The sequence below is a fragment of the Ovis canadensis genome, chromosome 23 (assembly GCF_042477335.2).
Source record: "Ovis canadensis isolate MfBH-ARS-UI-01 breed Bighorn chromosome 23, ARS-UI_OviCan_v2, whole genome shotgun sequence".
Classification (NCBI taxonomy): Eukaryota; Metazoa; Chordata; class Mammalia; order Artiodactyla; family Bovidae; genus Ovis; species Ovis canadensis.
The window spans coordinates 59,331,137-59,351,579 of NC_091267.1; the positions used below are offsets into that span (position 1 = coordinate 59,331,137).

A 20,443-nucleotide genomic window follows, 5' to 3' on the forward strand; every position below is an offset into this window, starting at 1 on the left:
TTTTTTATAAGCAGCAGCTATGCCCAAGCAGGCACAGAGCCTGTGACTCAGTCAATGCTCTCTTTACTCTCTTGTACCCACGACTCAGCCATCCCAACAACTATTTTTGTATCCCAGTAACTTTTTTCCCACTGCTCCAATACTACTCCAGGGTTCAAAATCAACAACAACAACAAAAGGAGAAACCAACAAAATCACTGCTCTTACCATTCCAACCTGGTCAATGGTGTCTTGAACTCTATCCAGAAGGACAGAAATTATCTCAGGATGAACAGCTGTGATGGCCCCTAAAAGCTCTCGACCAACCTTTGAAAAAGTTTCTCGGGTGGACAGGGTGACATAAGACACCTAGCGGGAACATGGAGAGATGGCATTTTTAAAACCAAGCATCAATTAAAAAAAAAAAAAAACTTTTCATACTTTATTTAGAATGTTTTCAAGTAAAGTATCAGAAAAAATCTCAGATTGAGGCTTGGTTCACACCGTGATCAAAAGGATGCCAAAAGTTCAGAGAGCAGAGTGTCTACCCTGAGTCTGGAAGGTGGCAGGAGGGACTGGAGAAGAAAGACAACCTACAATGCTAACAGTGACTTCTAGTGCTGGATTCAGAAAGAAACACCAGTGTCTTCAGAGCAACTAAATAGTCCCTTCACAGTAATACTTTCCTAAATTTGAGGAAACCAATAAAATTATGAAAATCAGAATGCATTTCCTGGAGATATCTATTCTCTCAAAAAAAAAAAAGAGAGAGAGAGAGAGAGAGAGATCCTCTATCAGAAGAGCTCCTAATGCATCAAGGTTTACACTTCCCTGGCAGGCCAGTGGTTACGACTCTCTGCTTGTATTGCAGGGGGTGCAGGTTGATCCCTGGGAACTAAGATCCCACATGCCATGCAGCACAGCCAAAAAATTATAATAATAATCAATATTTACCAACTCTTCTTAAACAATGGGTTCAAAACTACAAGACACAACCCATTCATGCCAATGGCCAGCAGTTTGGGTGTTGCGGTTGCTGTTTTTTAACACAATGGGACAGAACAGAAAAGTAAGAAAGTAGAATAAAATAGAATAGGAAAATGTGAGAATGCATAACTACCGATTCAATTTTATACCTGTGTACACACATACACAACACACACAGGATCAGAATGCAGTTTTTACTGTGAGAACTGGTCAGAACATTTGAACCATCATTCAAGAGCATAAATAATACTTTAGTAATGTTATCTTGAGAATGCCATTTAATATATATGAAAATATACATTCTCCCCTCAGTTTTTGCAGATTATAAAGATAGTGTGGAATTTCAGATCTATCTAGGCCTTAATCGCATGCAGGGCTACTTACAAAGTACAACAATGGGAACAGCTTATTAGGATATTTGATTCTGGAAAAGAACTTTAGATTACCCAGTCTGTCATTCTCAAACTGTAGTATTGAGGGGGATGATAATAAATCTTCAGACATAATTTTCACTTATATTGGAAGAAATGTTTTATGAAGGAAACAGATAAACGACAGCCTACGGTGAAAATGTACATTATACACACACACACACACACACACACACACACACACACACAAAACTCCAAAGAATATTTTGGTAACCACTTGAGTTATGTCCCTCAACACAAGGGGTCTAAAGTTCATTCTCTTCCACCCTTAAGGGTGGCTGGGTGAAAAAGTAAAGAAAGCAAGGATCTCATCTCATCCTGTCATTTCACAGATAAAGAAACTGAAGCCCAGAGTGATACGGTATCTTCTCTGATGTGAGATGGGCAACGAGGAGCAGAGTTAAAACAAAGCCAGATGATCTAACTCTGGGTTCAGTATTATTTCCACCATCTCATCTAAGTAGTGGGGGGAAGCCAGGTTTCCATGTTCCTGGCAGGCTCAGAGGAGTGGAAATGAGGAAGGCGGGGCAGACAGACAGAGAGTATAAAAACTACAAATGTCAGACTATTCTTTACCAAAGAATAGTCTATTCTTTACGTCTATTCTTTACCAAAACTCACACATCAAATGAAAAGAGATAGCATGGAGAAATGGGACGGGTATGATTCATCTTTTCAGTACTACTTACAGACCATCTTCTTCCACAAGTGCAAACAAAATGAGGCTGTCACATTTTTTTAAAGCGACCTCAAAGGAATCAATGGATGGGCAAACCAAAAGCAAATGTTTTTAGCTCATTTCTAAAACTTAATATTCTAACCTCATATATCTCCAGAACAATAATTTTTATGAAGTCTTCATCCACATTGGTTCTTCTGGCCTGAGCCATCTGAGCAAAAGTAGTTAGAAGGCAAATCTCTTCCGAGCTATTCATGGAAGAAAGACACTTCTCAAAGTTCACAAAATGTTCAGGGTCTGCAAGTCCAAGAATATTAAAGTGGGGAGAGAATAAACATATGTCACTTTAGTTACTCTTTCAGAGATAAATAAGATATAAAACTAAAAGATATTAAGAAATATTTAAAGATAGAAAACATCTTTGTTCCAGAATGGATTTCTACAGGCATTAGGAAGAAGGCTGGGCCAGCTGAAATTCCAACTCTAAATATAATGTTGGCTTAGGCAACATTTAAGAAGTCTCAGTTTCCTAATCTGTCTCTAAAGGTTATTTAAGATCAGATGCTATGTGACTGGTCAAGAGCTTTATCAACTGCAAAGCCCTGCTACTGTCACTGAGCAAGACATCCTCAGCAATACACCTGAAGCTACCTGGTAAGTATCAGCCAAATGAAGGACAACTCTATTAACGAAAACTGATAAGACTAGCAAACTATTCAGTCCCAACATGGCATTTCACACAACAGACATTTGCTTATAAATGAAAATTTGGGGCGAGAAATTAGCTATAATCATGACTGAAATACTGATGAATAGGATTAACAATACCTATATTTTTGCCTATTCCTCAGAGAATGCTCTGTAAGCAATATTACATTTTGTCACTAGAGGGCAGTCTTGATAAACAGTATTGCCACATTTGACAGACAACTAAAGGCTTCAAAGGCAAAACTCAGTAGAGGGAAGAAAATACTCTTTAAAAAATATATACCCTGTGGAACTCTTCACAGTAAGAAAGCAACAAGCCAATAATTCCTTTCATATGTTTACACATTTGAGAAATCAAACATAGTTCATCAAATTTCCAGTATTATCAAAATATCCATAGGGTACTAACAACTCAATTTTCATTTCCTATCCCCAAACTGGGTTCATTATAGAATTTACTCTTCAGAGCATCTGAAGAATAATGAAAATTAGAATCATCATTCTAATAAGTCAAAATAACAAAACAAAATTAAATTTCAAAATGATTACACATGAGTACACCGAGTTAAACATCTCCTACTCCTAAAAACAGAAAGAATAAAGCCATGAAGAGAAGAGGCACGTGAGACAGAGAGGTGGATGCTGGCACAGCTGTACCTTGGAGGTGTTTCTTGCACTCGGCAGGCAGGAGGGCAGTACTGAGCTTGTCCAGATTCCCGCTTTCTACCTGATGCATGAGGTAGAAGAGCTTCCAGAGCATCTGGACAGACAGTGTCCCGAAGGGCATTTCTGACATAAACAGCCAAATGCCAAGTCTGCATGTATTAAGAAAAGCAGGAATAACTTCATGTATCAGTTAACTTCACCATATTGAGAAAGGAGGCAAAAAAAAAATCTCAAATCTTTAAAGCACACTACAGCAATTTTTCTAGCATGCTTCAGTCATAAACACCTTGAGCATGTTTAACAGCAAATACAAAGCACCTACTCTGCCCAGCACAGTTCTCATCACCACATCATCTATTTATCAGCACATTCCTCCTCACGAAAACCAAGGCAAGCACTATTACTGATACAGCCCCAGTTTACACATCAGGCTACTAGAACCAAAGGCTAATTAGAGGCAGAGCTGGGTTTTAAACCAAAGATCCTTTTAAGACCTGGGCAACAGAAAGACTGCTGAGATTGGACGTATATGTCTGAGCATCCACCAAGGTACATGTGTGCACACCAAGACCTGTGCAGTTGGCAGAGGCGGGGGGAAGGCCAAAAGCTCTCCCCAACTCCTTACTCAAAACAGAATGAAGTTCAAACTCCTCAGTTCCAAATTCAAAGCCTTCCAAAAATAGCTCAGACCCATCTTCCCAACCAGAGCCCTCTCTGTATTATCATCAGACCATTTTTGGACAAGGGGCTTTCCTGATGGCTCAGCAGTAAAGAATCTACCTGCAATGCAGAAGACACACAGGAGACCCAGGTTCAATCCCTGGATCGGGAAGATCCCCCTGGAGAAGGAAACGACAACCCACTCCAGTATTCTTATCTGGAAAATCCCATGGACAGAGGGGCCTGGCGAGCTATGGTCCATGGGGTCACAAGAGAGTCAGACACAACTTAGCAACTAAACATCAACAAATTCCTGGACAAGCCCAAAGAGAACTCCCCAACTACAAAGCGCCATCCCTCCATTTGTGAGGCCTTCCCTAATGCCCTCTAGACTTCTCTGAGTTCAAGTGGATCAGGCTTCTGTCTTATTAAATAATTATCCCAACACCTCACATTGGACTGGATGTTCTTATATAAAGGGTCACCCAACAATGAGGCCCTAAGAGTAATGTCATAGACAATAAATATTTCCAGCTACAAAATTCCTATAGAGCAGACATGAAGTAAGTGTGGTTTAGGTTTCTGTAGCCTATTTTTCAATTTGGGTTTGTCTCTTTTTTTTTAGGTTGAGGGACGCTACGGTCAGAAATTTCCACAAGAGTGTCAAAGAAATTTAAATTTCACAGCTTTAAATACCTGATTCTCATATGATGTGTTCTGAAATAAATTATACTCAAGAACAACAGCTCTCAGCATTTTCAAATTTAAAGCAATTACCTGTGTGAATTACATAAGCAATATTACAAGGGGGTTCACAAGCTCAGTGCTTAAGACCTCATAAGGAACTACAGTTTTTCTTCTAGAAAAGCTTTGCCTCTCAGCTAAAACAAACCCAAGATCAGGTGACAGGAAATCAGACATGGAAGACTTTTCCCAAGCACCAGGAGGCCGGCTTCAGGGAGCAGGTGCTATTGCACTAAACCCCTAGCAGGGACCTGGCACACCTCAGGAGACCACCAAGTATGGACAAGAATAATCTAACTAAACTTCTAAGCCCAAGTTCTTTTTATCTTAGACCCACTCCTTCTAACTGCCTAACAGTAGTTTTAAGACTTAGTCAAAGAACACTAATCTTTCTCTAAGTGAGTAGTTATCCTGTTCTTCATTTGAAACCACACAAAAATAGCCACCACTTACATCTGAAAAGTCTTCTCTGGTTTAAAAATATTACTTTCTACATATTATTGCATTTCATCCTAATAACATATCCATGAGGTCAATGGAACAAGTTGGATCATCATCGTCATCTCCACTTAATAAATGCACAAAGTGAGACCACAAATATTAAGTGATTTGCCCAAGGTAACAGTCTTAGCAGACCAGGACTCAAACCCACCACACAACACACATAAATAAGGGGCAGAGACTATGAGGCCATGGCAAGAGTGTCAACAGCTCAGAACAACAGCTCAGAAAGGGATCTAGCAGTTCATGAGCGGAGCTGGGGGGTGGAGGAGGGGGGCAGTGTGCTGAAGCAGAACCCACTCCCACACTTCGGCAAAAACTCAGGCAAGACGGTGCAGATGAGCGGTCACGTCCCCACCTCTGCCAAAAAATGTATCCTAGGCTGTAAGCAGCAGCAACAATGGAGAGATGAGAACGCAGTCAAGGTGGTGGAGGAGGACCCCTGATCCAAGACAGTCCTAGACTTTAAATCCCACACAGTCGGACAACTTGAACAATGTACTGAGTGCCTACTCTGCCTCACTGGGGACACTAGAGTTGGGTATGAAATACAATTCATCCCCTGCTCAAAGTTACCCCAGAAGTTCAGAGTGGCAAAACTGAGGTAGCAGAATCAGGTTATTTTTAAGACTGAAGGAAACCTGAAAGTCAAGATCATTTCACGCAATACTACAGACAGGAAACCAAATCCCAAACATCAACCCAAGACAAAAAACAGATCAAGTACGCTGATGTTATTATAAGAGCCCTACTTCAGTCAATGACTTTCACTCCAGTCTTCCTCACTAGCCAAGGAGCTATTTCTCGACAGTTATCATCATGCATCTTACCTTTTGGCTTTCAGGACATGTAGAACAGCTCTCAAAAAGAGCTCATCAAATTCAACCTGTAGTTTCTCTATGGAGTAGGGCTGCAGGGCCAATCCCGAGCCTTGGTTGTGGCTCACATACTGGGCCCAGTGGTCACTCACATAACCAAGGGTCATCCTGAGCATGAGCAAAGACAATGCAGCATTTTGTGTGAACGCACTCAACACTGGCATCTTTACATTTGAAACATTACTTTAGTCAACAATGTCTTTGTTGCATACTATCTTCTAGGTGCTAAAGGGGATGCAATGGAGGGAAAAAACCTTCCCCTCATTGAGCTGACATTGAGTGGAGGGCACACAGACAATAAACAAAATAAAATGCACAGTCTGTCACATGGTTATAAATGACACTGAGAGAAATCAGTAGGAGCGAAAAATAAAGGTTTTGGGGCATGTTGGTGAGGAGGGGCCTCACTGAACAGGGACCCATGAGTAAAGACTGGATGTATTAATTCTTACATGCGTTCCCAAACAAAAAAAAAGAAAAAAAAAAAAGAAAAAAAAAAAAAAAGACTGGATGTAGTCTCGGGCTATCTAAGGGAAGAGCACCCAGGCTGAAGAAGCAACCAGTGTGAAGGCTCTGAGGTGTGTTCACTGTGCTGGAGGAACAGCAAGGCAGCCAATGTGCTAAAGTAAAGTAGAGAGAATGGCTGGCAAAAAAATCAGAGAGACCAGAAACCAGCCATCCAGAGTCCTGTAGGCCACTGTGCATACTGGCTTTTATTCTGAATGAGACCGGGAGCAGCTGAGTCTGAGCAGAGGAGTGATATGAGCTGACTGATGATTTACAAGAAACACTGGTAGCTGTTGTAAGAATAAGCTGGGGGTGTGGGGGAGGGAGGGCAAAAGCAGGATGACAAGTCAGGTGGCTACTGCGATAATCGGCGAGATATCATGAACTGCGGTGGCAGCAGTGAGCATGGCGAGCAGAGGCTGGGCTCTGGAAGCAGCATGTTTCACTAATTGAAAGGTTGCACGCCCTTCACATTTTAATCTCCGCAACGAGAATGTGCATCAAGACTGCTACCATCATAATCCGGTGGCATTTTTTCCTTTCTGAGTGGTACACAAAATGTATCTTAGGTTTGCTGAAAGACGGGGTACTGGAAGAAAAGATGACAGAATCGACCACTAGACGGGATGTGCTGCATAAAAAGAGAAGTCACTGATGACACTAGCGCTTTGGCCAGAAACACGGGCACTTACTGACACTGAGAAGACCGAGAGGGCAGCAGTTTGAGAGGTGGGGACAGTGAGCCCATTTGGGGAATATTCAACTAGAACGGTCATCAGTCATCCAAGTGCTGCTGAGTTGGCAGCTGGATATATTCAATACAAGCTTAGAAGAAAGGTACGAAATGGAAAAAGAATACAGAACCTTAACCATGTTTAGAGGATACCCAAAGACATGGGAATGGATGCAATCCCAAGAAGTAAGTTTGGATAAAGGGGTCCAGGGTTAAGAAGTCTAGGAGTGAGAATGAAACAACCGAGGAGGCCGACAGTGAACAGCCAGTGAAAGGAACAGCAGAACGTGGTATCCTGGAAGTCAAGCAAAGAAAATGCTTTAAGGAAAACTGACCATCCATGATGAAGGCTGCTGTATGAACTGCGTGAGAGATAAAGCAAGATGAAGACTCAAAGGTGGCTACTGGATTAGTCAATAGCACAAAGTTCATTAGCAACTTTCATTCTTCAGAGCTGTTTGCGTAGTGTTGGGAGGAAAAGCCTGACTGTGCAGAGTTCAAGAACTCCAGGCATCCTATAGCATCACCTGGCTTTATGAATATGATGGATATATACCTGAAATAATTAAAATCAACTATGCTTTACAAACAAAAGTACGGAAGGAGGGGAAGTTTCGTAGTTTTTTGTAAGTTTTCTTTTTGTAAGGGAGGTTGGATGAAATAACTATGTTTTATATACATCATAAAAATCAAAAGATTGATGATACAGAATCCTCTTGGATGTAAGTTAATTCAATGAAAAGCAGTACATTTCTCAGAATTTACTCTTATTTAATAATTTTAAAAAAAAAACCTTTCACACAAATGAATGATAATGCTTTCCCAATTCAAATACAGGAGCCACTGATGAAGTCTTTGCAATTTTGTGGTATTTTATAGAAATCAGAATAAGAATAAATAAGAGAGAAAACAGGGAAATAATACTGCAAAAGAGCTACTGCCAAATTTTCCACAGCTATATAACAATTTCTAGGCAAAAGTTAGGAAGCAGAAGAGAAGAGAGGAAAGGAGGGAAAAGATCCTGTATTTTCTTCGACTCCTTTTCTCTGGCCAAGGTCAACCCAACTGCTTTGAAGGTCCTGACTGCAAGAACAATTGTCTAGCAAACCAGTTAAATTTGAGATAATTAACCAAATATTCTGACTGGAAGTATTTATTTAAAATTTCCATCTAGTAGATGGTGAAGAAAAAAATTCTTACTTTTATGAGAAATAAGACATGAACTGTACCAATAAAATGTCCACCATCACAATTATACATTGTCTGTGACTAACTAGGGCTAATAGATATACCAAGAGCAGTATTACCTGATCATATAACCAATTCGCTTGACAAACTGCCTATAGCGTGCTCTATTGAAGGTCTCCAGCCCCACGGCCAGAAGTTCCACTAAGGAGTTAGCAAAGGCAAAAATTTTCATCATCTCTTGAGGTCTTGTTGTTTCGGGTAAATAATCACCTAAAAGTTCATCAAAGAAAAGGAAAAAAATTGTAATTACAATGGAAAAACACTGGAAGATACGGACGTCAACCTATTAAGGAAGAAACAAAGTCAAGAGGGAGAACCCTATGCTCTGGCTCCTATACCAATGAGAAATGGGAAACTTGAGATGAAGTACAAAACCAAAACCATTTATTAAGGCTGGGAGATGTGCGAGCTAGTTGACCTTTTGTATTTAAGCCCCACAGAGGAAACTACAATCACAAGAGAGGGGAAAGAAGCCTCACCACAGAGACACAATCATCTCTGCATAGTACAGCCAGGCATAGGGGAACTCAAAATCAGGAGCCCACCCAAGATGTAAGACCTGATGCTAAGTTCCTGTGTTTGAGCTTGCCACTACCACATTTTCTGTATGACAAAAGAAATTAGTCTACCTTTTGCTTTAAACCCAAGAAGATGTTGAAACAGTTCATGAAATGGGAACTGTGACAGCAGAATAACCAAGTCATCTTCATTAAGGAGAATCCAACTGGTCTCGGGGTCTTCATCCTAAGGAAAAGATGCAGTCTTATCAGCTGATTTGACGCAGTGACACCACGGCACAGAGTTAAGGAGCTGCAGTATCACAGGTCTCAGCGGTACACCAGCTGCATTCTCATGAGTCCTCACAGACTTCTCCAGGACAGAGATCTACGCTATCAGTTCTACTGAATGACCTGTAAATCCCCTAACACTGCAAGTACAGTTTTATGTGGACCAAGTCATATCCATTCCTCAGTGGCTGACACTGCTCTCATTAGATTTCTATCCCAAAGAAGATGAATTCCTCTAGAATAGGGATCTTACTGTAAATCTCAGTGCTTTGACAGTATCAATTAAAGAGCCATGCACTCAAGTCCAAGTTATTTTATCTATAAGCCTCTTCTTTCCCCCAATTTAAAGTTTACTGCAATAGCCAACTGACTTATCAAGAAGCAATCAGCATTTGCTATGGATACCTAAAGTTCTGTCATCAATCAGTACCACTGAAAACAAGTAAAGCAGTCATACACAGAGCTCACATACAGGAAATAGTTGGGGGTTTTATTCAACTGTTGTTGTTTAACTGCTAAGTCACGTATGACTCTTTTAGAGACCCCTAGGACTGTAGCCCGCCAGTCTCCTCTGTCTATGGGATTTCCCAGGTAAGAGTACTGGAGTGGGTTGCCATTTCCTTTTCCAGGGGATCTTCCCAACCCAGGGATTGAACCCATGCCTCCTGCATCGTAGGTGGATTCTATACTGAGCCACCAGGGAAGCCCTTTTTGTTTGATACACAGCACTGAAGTCTCCTTAGCAACCAAATTGATTTGTGACCTAAGATATACTACATTCAAAAGGGAATACTGGAGCTTCCCTGATGGTCCAGTGGTTAAGAATCTGCCTGCCAATGCAGGGGACACGGGTCCAATCTCTGGTCCAGGAGGATTCCATGTGCCACAGGGCGACTAAGCCTCTGCTTCACAGTAGCGAGCCCAAGCTCTAAAGTCTGCTTGCCGCAACTACTGAGCCTATGCGCTATAACTACTGAAGCCCGAGTGCCCCAGAGCCTGTGCTCCACAACAAGAGAAGCCGCTGCAATGAAGGGCAGCCCCCATGTGCTGTAACTGAGAAAGCCCGTGTGCCGCAACGAAGACCCAGCACAGCAAAAAATAAGTAAATAATTTTTAATTCTTTTAAATTAAAAAAAAATGGAAACTATAAAAAGACCCAGAGATCCTGAAGAATTATCACCTTAATTTCAACAAGGGACTAATGCAATTTATTCATAATTTCCTGAAGCCACTCATTTCTACCCTCTTACACATCCTAAACAGTTAGCAAATAAGAGCCTCAGAAATTACACCCAGAGCAGTAGTTCTCTGCTCTGGCTGTACATCGGAATCACCATGGAGGCTTTAAACATCTGGATAGCTGGGTGTAGACTGGGGCAAGGTTGCCCAGATGGTCCTGATATACAGCCATTGTTAAGAAATCACTGATGTGGGCGATGCAAGATGCCTTCCACTCTCGGCCTTTTCTGAGCACTGCCAGCACTGCCAGTGTTCCCACCCTAGGTTCCTGAATCCACTCAACACCCAGTGAGAGCTAAGACACCATTCCAGAGTCTTTAACCACTATCCATCTTTGGGATTAAATGGAGGAAACCAATAAGAAAAAAAAACTCCTCTCTCAGGAGAGGCCAGTCTTGGGCAGCGGCAGGGGGTTGGGGGGGGGGGTGGTGGTTAGGGCAGGGAGAAGGAACCCTGATCCATCTTTAGAAGACCAATTTGCACCCAAGAAGCTTTTTCCAGAAGGACTGTTCAGTCTCTGCACGTCCACATCATTTACCACCATCTCCCACCTCCCACAAGTCCCAGGAAGAGCCCAGTGAGTGTGAAGGGGCTCCTGCTTCTGAATGAACAGCTGGGTAAATACACAGACATAATCCCAAAGCTGCCACGTGTCATTCAAAGGAGTGTCCACTGAAAATTCTCAACTCCTTTTAAAGAGAAGGTGTTTTAGTAAATTAAGTTCCTGGCCAATCCTGGACAAGCATGTCAAATCTGGATTTGGACCATAAAAACACACTAAGGCAGGCAGATAACTAGCTGGAAGGGAAAAAAAAAAAAATGTTTACCAATACACTAGCCATGTATAATAGTAGAAAGAAAACTCAGTAAGTATTATCTGAGAAACTGGATTTTGATCATTAAATTCTCACTAAAAATAGGAAATTATCTTCTTTCAAATGAGAAGATCTAGGTAAGAAAGTTTATAAGTGTTAAGGCAGAACCTTGGTAAGAAGTGAAAGTGAAAGTCGCTCAGTCGTGTCCGACTCTTTGGGACCCCATGACTACACAGTCCATGGAATTCTCCAGGCCAGAATACTGGAGTGGGTAGCCTTTCCCTCCTCCAGGGGATCTTCCCAACCCAGGGAGTGAGCCCAGGTCTCCCGCATTGCAGGCACATTCTTTACCAGCTGAGCCATAAAGGAAGCCCACTTTGGTAAGATCCAGCTCTTTATTAGAAAGGCTCAGAGTATCTGTAGGTGAGATCCCAAGCCCAGAAAATGGATGCTACATAAAAGAAAAGCCTAATAGAAAGTGTATGTAGTATGTGAACACTTCCAGGTCCAAACTCTCCCAGCTATGCAGCAATGGTCTGGAGAAGGGAGGCAGCAGACACCGCCTCAGCACAAAGGCTTGAGACCTGTGATTTGGGACAAATTCCCTCACCCCCACCCTGCACCTGTTTCCTCATCTCTAATATGGGATGAAAACAGTACTTGCCTCGTGGGGCTGTTGGGGGAATTAAATTGGGCCAATACAAGAGAGGTGCTTAAAATGATACTTGGCACATGAGAGAGCTCAGAAATGATTCATCAAAACGCTGCAGATATGATGAGTTACCTCTTCTCCCCCCTCGTCTACTAGAGTCCACGTCCCGGACGCAGGCCCCGAGGAGGATGGATTCCATTCACTGGGCTTCATGTGGCACAGGAACTCGGCTCGGTTTCTAAAGGACAAAGGAAACCGCTCCAATCACATAAACATAAACACAGCCCACCGCGTGCATTCTGGATTGTCTACTCACCTTGAAGAAGAGTGGACATCAACACAATCTCCAAGTGGTTTGAATCAGAAAACAAGAAATAATAACTGGCTAAAACTCAAGGAGACCAAAGCTTCACTATCGGTGATGTAGAGACTATTGCCCTCCTGGGTCAGTAAAGAGAAGCGGCTATGCCAGCACAGTGCCCGCCTCTGGTGGGGCCTCTGCACACCCAGGACTGCGTGGTACTTGAGTTCTAACTGGCCCACAAAGTGTTCAGGAAACATGCTTAACTGAGCAAAGGATAATCTGCAGGTAATGCAGAAGCTGGCTGGGGGAAACCACATCTAAACACATGTGTAGGAACAGTCCTTGCATCCAGGTGGTGAGAGAGAGGCATCTAGGGGAATTCCTGCTGGCCAGGCTTTCACATGGTGCTGGCTGGACCTAACAAGTCGGTGTAACCACACAAGTTCCTTCTCTGAAACCACCATGCGGTTCTCAGCTCTCTTGTTCCCTCCTCTCTGGCCTGACCCTGAAAAATTCATCCATTCCGTGCTTCCACCAGGAGCTCTCCTCCGTGACTTCCAGCTTACAACCTGAAGGGCTCCAGCCGTAGAGCTCCACGCGTCCACTGGTACCTGTCACTCAGATGTGTCCTCCCGTAAACCCCAACGACCTCAGATCTTCCTCCTTCCCTGGCAGCTCCGCCTTTTCTTCTCAGTCTCTGAGGGCTGCCAACAGCCTCTCAGTCAGTCAGAATCAGTCTACAGAGGCAGGTCTGAGCCACCCCTCCCCCACATTCTCCTTATTTAATCAGCTTCTTAATTCTTTCCTGGGAAGATGACCTTCCAGATTCCCACCTTCTCCTTCCCATTGCTATCACCTCAATTCAGGTTTGGGGAAGATAGGCTTTCCTGGATCAAGAGCCCGTGGTAGTAACACAGTTCCAGGTCACCAGGACATAGCCTGCCTTCTCCCCACGTAAGGATGTGCCCTCTAGATGCTGGACTGGGCTCCAGAGTCAGGAGCGCCAGACCTCTGCAACCATGACTCAGTGAAGCAGAAGGGCATCTTCTACCTCCAGTCCACCCTAATTTCCTTAAACACAACCTTTACCCATGTTCAAAAACCCTCAATTGCTACAAAAGCCAGACCATCTCAAAACTCTCTGAATTTCTAGGTCTTCTATAATCCAACTCCCCCCTAGCTGTTCATCTTTATTATCATCTCCCACGCACCCCTTCACTGCAGTCCAGCTGGCCTCCGACGTGCCCCCTGCACAGCTACGTTCCCTGCACACTGGGCCACTGCTCCCTTCTCCCCCTGCAGTGAGTGCCCTCCCAACTCCTCTTCCCGCTGAAATCAGTTCCAGTCTTCAAATCCAGCTCATTCACCTGGAACCCTCTGACTACTCCACTCTACTCTACTCATTTCTACTGCATCAATTGTGTGTGTGTGCAGCTGAGTCACGTCCAACTCTTTGTGACCCCATGGACTGTAGCCCACCAGCCTCCTCTATCTATAGGATCCTCCAGGCAAGAATACCGGAGTGGGTTGACATCTCCTTCTCCAGGGGATCTTCCCAAGCCAGGGATCAAACTTGTGTCTCCTGCATCTCCTGCATCGGCAGGTGAGTTCTTTACCACTGGCGCCACCTGGGAAGCATCGATCATTCAGTGCAGTTCAGTTCAGTCGCTCAGTCGTGTCCGACTCTTTGCGACCCCATGAATCACAGCACGCCAGGCCTCCCTGTCCATCACCATCTCCCGGAGTTCACTCAGACTCATGTCCATCAAGTCCGTGATGTCATCCAGCTATCTCATCCTCGGTTGTCCCTTTCTCCTACTGCCCCCAATCCCTCCCAGCATCAGAGTCTTTTCCAATGAGTCAACTCCTCACATGAGGTGGCCAAAGTACTGGAGTTTCAGCTTCAGCATCATTCCCTCCAAAGAAATCTTAGGGTTGATCTCCTTCAGAATGGATTGGTTGGAGCTCCTTGCAGTCCAAGGGACCCTCAAGAGTCTTCTCTAACACCACACAATTTGGCACTTGAATCTCTTTGACTGTGCTTTTTCACCTCTGCCACTAAATCTCTCCTTTGAAGGAAAGAAACTTTTTCTCCCCACAGCACCACAATGACATATATGGCCGGAATGGCAGATCCATTAAAAGGAGGCACCCAAAAAAGTTAATCAATTTAAAAAAAAAAAAGCAGTTAAGAGGGTCACTTTGGGACAAAGGGTATTAAACCCTAAGAAAAGCTGAATTGTTAAATTATGGAATGCTGACTCTTCCCTTAGCAATTGCACGGATCTGGGCAGTTTAGGAAGCCAATTGTTTGACAGAACATTTTAATTTCTACTTTATGAAGCTCTTCCACACTTACTTGACAGGAGACATCAGCAGGGCAAGGGACTGCATAAAATGAAAGATTCCTGATGGGTTATTCAACACTTTGATCTGAAATCAGAAAAGAAAAAGGCATACTGCAGAAAACCAACAACCCAAGTAGCCATAGTCTTAATTCACCAGCATTCTGACAAGGGAGCTGCTAAGAAAACAGAGGTGAAACTGGCTCCTCATCCACAAGAATGAGAACACCTCAGAGGTTACCTGGCAGTACTGACTGGGCTCTATGCACTCAGAGAACAGAGGCAGCTCAGTCATTTACATCAATTACCTGAAATAATATGAGATGGAGGATTATACTGCTATTTTAATCCAAAGATGAGATTTTTAAAAACTTCCTTCTACCTAAAACAATTCAAATTTCTTGCCACCAGAAATACTAGAGAAAAGATAAAATGGAGAAGGAACCTGGCACACGTTTGGCTCCTACCCACCCATCAGAAGGGGCTGTGATGAGTAACAACACAACCCTAAGGCAAGCAGCAGAGAGGCGAAACCATAAACCATGCAATCGATGCCTAAAGTGATCCTGCAGACGTGAGATCTCTGCTAGTGTTAAAGAACTCTTGAGATGCTGGTGGTTTCTTTTTTATCTGCACCAACTACAGTGTAGGATGGATCAATTTAGGAATGTTGAATTTATTGAATATTCAGTGTTGAATATTATAGAAAAAAGTCCTAGCAAGCTTTCCTGCACAGAAATTTCCCAGGATTAAACACTACTGAAACTACCATGCCACACTACAACTAAACTTCCACATCTTTACCTTAACTTCAGCAATTTTCAGTGGCCCAAGAAGTTGCAGCATAGTAACTCCTACACAGGCTGGATATATCCTAATAATTTTATTTTAAACATCAATATATTTTAAGTAGGCTTATTTCTGAAAGCAACTTCCTCAGGAACAATGTTTAACAAAATCTCCCCCATTCTCCTCAAAATTAGAAAGTCATTCATCATACCTGGATGAAAGGAACAGCCCATTTACTAACACCAGCTGGGCATCGAAGAATATGGTTTAGAAGGAAGAGGTGATCTCCAGGACAGCCCACTCTTTGTAACACTGATACCTGAACAACAAAGGACGTACAGTTTTACTGTTTATTAAGACAACTATTTCTAGGGGCCTAGTGCAATCATTTATCTGGTATTTAAATACATGTGATCTTTCAAAAGAGTAACCAGACATAAGATATACCATTGACTGGTTGAGTTTCTACACAGAGGTACACAGAGGACTAAGAATCTATGAGCACTATGATAAAAATATCATAAGCAGTTTCTCTGCAAACCCAATTTTTAGTATCTGGCAAATTACAAAACACTAATGTTCCTGGCCATATATGAATAGATGTAAGTCAAGTAGTTTAATCTAGTTCCAGTCTGCAAGTTTCTCAAATCCAAGTATGCTTAGAACCTGAGTCCACATGTAAGAACTCTAGCATGAACCTAAAAGAAACACCCAAGGGAGCCCCATTGAGAAACATAATCAAGAAACAACCCCTCATCCCATAAGGCACCTAGTATCTTTCCTAAATTTCCCAAAACCTGATTCTTTTCCCTTAAAAAAAAAAATGTTAAGCATAGCATTAACATATGATTAAACAAAAGTGTTATGAACAACAAACCTATATTCTGAATACACTTAAAATTCAGCATACTTCCCACACTTCCATTTCCTCTGAAACTGAAGACCAGAGATCACTGAACATCAAGTTTATCAGAGAGAAAAGCACTATGTGCTTAATAAGGCACTAGGCAAGGATAATTTATTTCTGTGTGTCATGAGAAAAAAAAAATGTCACTAACACATTAAACGAATTAGCTGAATAAGCTGTTGAAGAAAAAACTATGAGGATATAAGAGATAATTCTTAAATTATCAGGGAAATAATAGAAAGACTAGCATGCCTATTTCCTCACCAATTTCTGCAGCCAGAGAAGGACATCGTCATGGAACTGAGTATCTTCATTAACTCTCCTCGTAAACGTGAACAAGACACTAATGCACTCCTTCAGCTGACACAGGTCAGAGGGGACGCTCTCCAACTGTTTAGAAGCTGTGAGTTAAAAAGAGGATTAAATGAGTCCCTTATAAATGGTATCGGGGAGAACTTTTAGTGCCTCTTCTTAAAAAACAACAACAATGAGAATAAACTATTCAAAATATTTAATTCACATGAACATCCAAGGAGGAAAGCTACATCAAAATATGAATTTCCACTATAGAAACAGAAAAAAAAGTATTTAACTTTGTGAAGTAGTTCAGAGCAAGAAAAAATTAACTTCATCAAAATTTATTTTTTATTTAAACATCAGCAGATCTCTGCCATCCCCAGCTCTTTGATTAGTTATGAAAACCACAAAGGGAAGGATTTCTTATCTAAATGAGTCAAATATCTCTCCAAGAAATAAAAATTGCATAATTAACACTTTACACATTACATAGTAAAGGCTAATCTCTTAAAATCCAAAATAAGATTAAAAATACAAAACATAAACGTTCTGATGAAAATTAAACAATCCAACAAAATGGACAAGCAAAACTAAAGTGCAATAGACAGAGAATGAAAAAGGGTTCTAGGTTTTAGAATCAGAAACTGTATTTGGACTTGAATTGGTAAAAAGCACATACATTAGGACAGTAAGAGACATTAATGATAAAAAGCAAACTTATGGCTTCCTACAGAAGCGGAGAGAGACAGTCCCCAGTGAAGGGAGACCTGGCACTGCTTTCAAGAAATGGTATTAAGGTAGGTGTCCTAACTTGTGCTGGGAGACGCCAAGTAAGACACAAGCACAAATGGTGGTCCCTTATAAACATCAATCAGCACACACTCAATTCGACCAGACTGTATCCCTCAATTTTTCATTTTAGACCACAAGAAAGAGTGAGGCTTTCATTACTTACACACCTTGGCCTTCCTGATGAATTGCTAAAGATCTCAGAACAGCCGAACTATTGAGTAATGAGTAGATATAAGACTCCACTTGCAACCGTGAGAGCACAGAAGTGTAAGAATGCAGAGCCAGGGTCTGGTGGAGGTGCTCGGATTTGGCATCAAACAGTTTTTTCAGCTCAGCCAGTGCATTTTCATTCATCTCCACTCTCTGGTAGCGATGATGGCCTGAAACTTTCACTTGATCTGCACAGATACCCTAGCAGTGGACAAAAGGGTAAGATGTAAGATATGAAGCCAGTTACCTTCGCTCTTGATGTAACCAGGCAATTGGTATGTGATACACAGGCTTTAGTACATCTTCAAAGAGCTTAAAAATCACAGTGAGGGAACAATACTACCACATAGAAAACTATAAAACTAATACATAAACAGGTGCCAAGGAGTATGATGCCAATCACAAAGGCATCACAAGTTCAGAGAAGAGAAACGCTAAGATGGAAGCAGGTAGGGGAAAGATGCAAGAAAACAGAAGGGCTTGTCTCTAAGACCTTCATAATCGACAATCTTACCTTCTACTTTATAAAGTGAGGTCAAGGTCATATCCCCTCAACTTCAAGAGACCTCAAAACATCTCTGAACGTTCCCTCATCATTCTTTGTGATTCTGCTCAAAAGAAAGAAACCTCTCTCCTTTCCAATGTTAACCCTACAGCTGTGTTCTTTGTTTTAAACCCCTTTCTCAAGTATTTTCAAGTCTCCCTCTCTACGAGCTCCTTCCAGCCTACAAAGAGATACACAGGTCTCCTAAGGAATGAAGATTAGGGATGGGGGAAATCACACGTTTCTCCCTGTTATCTCCTCCAGCTTCCCTTCACCACCAAATTTGTCAAGAGTGAGTACAAGGTCAGTATGAGTACAAGGAGCAGATTCCACACCTTGATCACATCACAGGAAAAGGAGTGCCACTGCAAATACCCCGGGTTCCTGCCAACTTTACAGAACACCAGTCAACACACCTGGACAGACAACTGCTCCTCCTTGAAGTGCCACAGTCGACTTTTAGCATTTTGGCAATCAGACGTCAGAGCAAGGAGCTCAGCTTCAGCCAGCAGCAGCTGTTTCCTACAGCGTGAGTAGTTCAAAAGTAACTCATAAAATTCATGCCTGTCCTGATGAGCCATGCTGTCAAATTCTTCTAAATATGACTCGACATTTTCCAGCCATGATCCAGGCTCAAAGATCTTTAGCTGTTCTTTAGTAAATGGCACTACTTCTGGTTGAGATGGGAGCTCCGGGTAGAGTCGCTCATTACGAAGCAAGGATTTCACTACCACCAAAGCTGGTACATCCACAGCAATTTCAGTTGGCAACTGAGGATACAGTTTTTTCACTCTAGGTGGCTGAAAAATGTCTTTGGCTTCACAAGAACTCTGCAAGCCAACATTCTGTAGCACCTCTGAAGAAAGACCCAAGGCTTCTTTGTCTTCTTTCCTATTCTGAGTTTCTCTGACCTGCAAGTTTTCCACTTCCTGCTGAATATAAGAAACGTTAGATTGCTGTATGCTTTCTGAAGTTCTACACTGTACCAATGTATCTTTCTCCATTTCAGTAAAGTTCTCGGGGGTTTCTACTGTGGTTCGAACACTGCCTTCAGGATCCACCTTCAGCTCGACTGCATTGTCCCCAACACAGGCTCTGATCTCCTGTCCCTCCTTTAGGCTCTCTGTATTACATGTCAGAGACTCTTCATTGCTTACAGTTAAGGAGGTGAGTGGTACATCAAACATTTCACTCTCATTTTCTCCACTAGCTTCGTTCTGGAGCTGGGAATCAGTTAACTCCTTCAGAGCATCTCCTTTGAATTCACAACCTGGAGTAAGGATTTCCAGTTCTCTGGAGGTTTGTGGAAGGGAGACTTCATCAGACTCTTCCCTCTGAAGGGTTTCATATTTCTTCTTTTCCTAAAAATAATATGAGCAACGTGAAATAATTTGTAATACAGCAATAACATGCTTTCAACATGAGGAATTTTTAAACTGTATTAAAAAATCTAAATTCACTTCCTAAGCAATGTGCTTCATATGCTGTTTTATTCAATTCTGAGAATGTTAGATTTGGGAGATTCACTAATCTCATCCCAACAGAGGGAAGACATGAAATAAGCAACAAATTATGACTTAAGATTGGAGGAAAGTCTTAATTAGGCTGTTCTCCATTCTGCTAGTGGTTAAATAAAAGACAACCGTCTCCAAATATCTTAGGTTTCAGTAGGTTGTCATCTTAACAAACATATTTATTCAAAATTTAGGCACAAAATGTCAGGGCAACTTGAGCAATAAAATAAATAGCTATAATACTGGATTATAACCCTCAGAATAAAACATATATTCATGAGCTTATACATACTTATATTATATATTTTTTTCTTAATGGAAAAGTGGTAGCATTCTTCCTCACAGAAGAATTCCAATTAATAAATGTAGAACAGAATGAGGAAAACAGAAAATCACAATTAAAACACCATGATAACAACTCCCACAGGCAAGAGGCAAGATCTGCTAATGAATGAGAGTAAACATTGAAGCAGAAACAGAATACAGTCTCAAAGTATCCCCTAAATATTTAGTCACCACAGAGGGA

General features: G+C 41.9%; 1 protein-coding gene across 2 annotated transcripts in view; it reads right to left on the minus strand.

Moving 5' to 3' along the window:
* EPG5 (ectopic P-granules 5 autophagy tethering factor) overlaps window positions 1–20,443 on the minus strand; it is a 128,390-nt gene that overhangs the window by 97,528 nt on the left and 10,419 nt on the right. For both annotated transcript variants that reach the window (XM_069569067.1, XM_069569066.1), the window contains exons 2-13: window positions 18,820–19,764; window positions 17,817–18,060; window positions 16,825–16,961; window positions 15,865–15,972; window positions 14,879–14,952; window positions 12,348–12,453; window positions 9,351–9,465; window positions 8,781–8,931; window positions 6,186–6,341; window positions 3,442–3,599; window positions 2,219–2,373; window positions 208–348 (exon numbers count right to left, since the gene is read on the minus strand). In XM_069569067.1, the coding sequence (XP_069425168.1) occupies window positions 208–348; window positions 2,219–2,373; window positions 3,442–3,599; window positions 6,186–6,341; window positions 8,781–8,931; window positions 9,351–9,465; window positions 12,348–12,453; window positions 14,879–14,952; window positions 15,865–15,972; window positions 16,825–16,961; window positions 17,817–18,060; window positions 18,820–19,764 (2,490 nt within the window). The remainder of the gene's footprint in view (window positions 1–207; window positions 349–2,218; window positions 2,374–3,441; window positions 3,600–6,185; window positions 6,342–8,780; window positions 8,932–9,350; window positions 9,466–12,347; window positions 12,454–14,878; window positions 14,953–15,864; window positions 15,973–16,824; window positions 16,962–17,816; window positions 18,061–18,819; window positions 19,765–20,443) is intronic.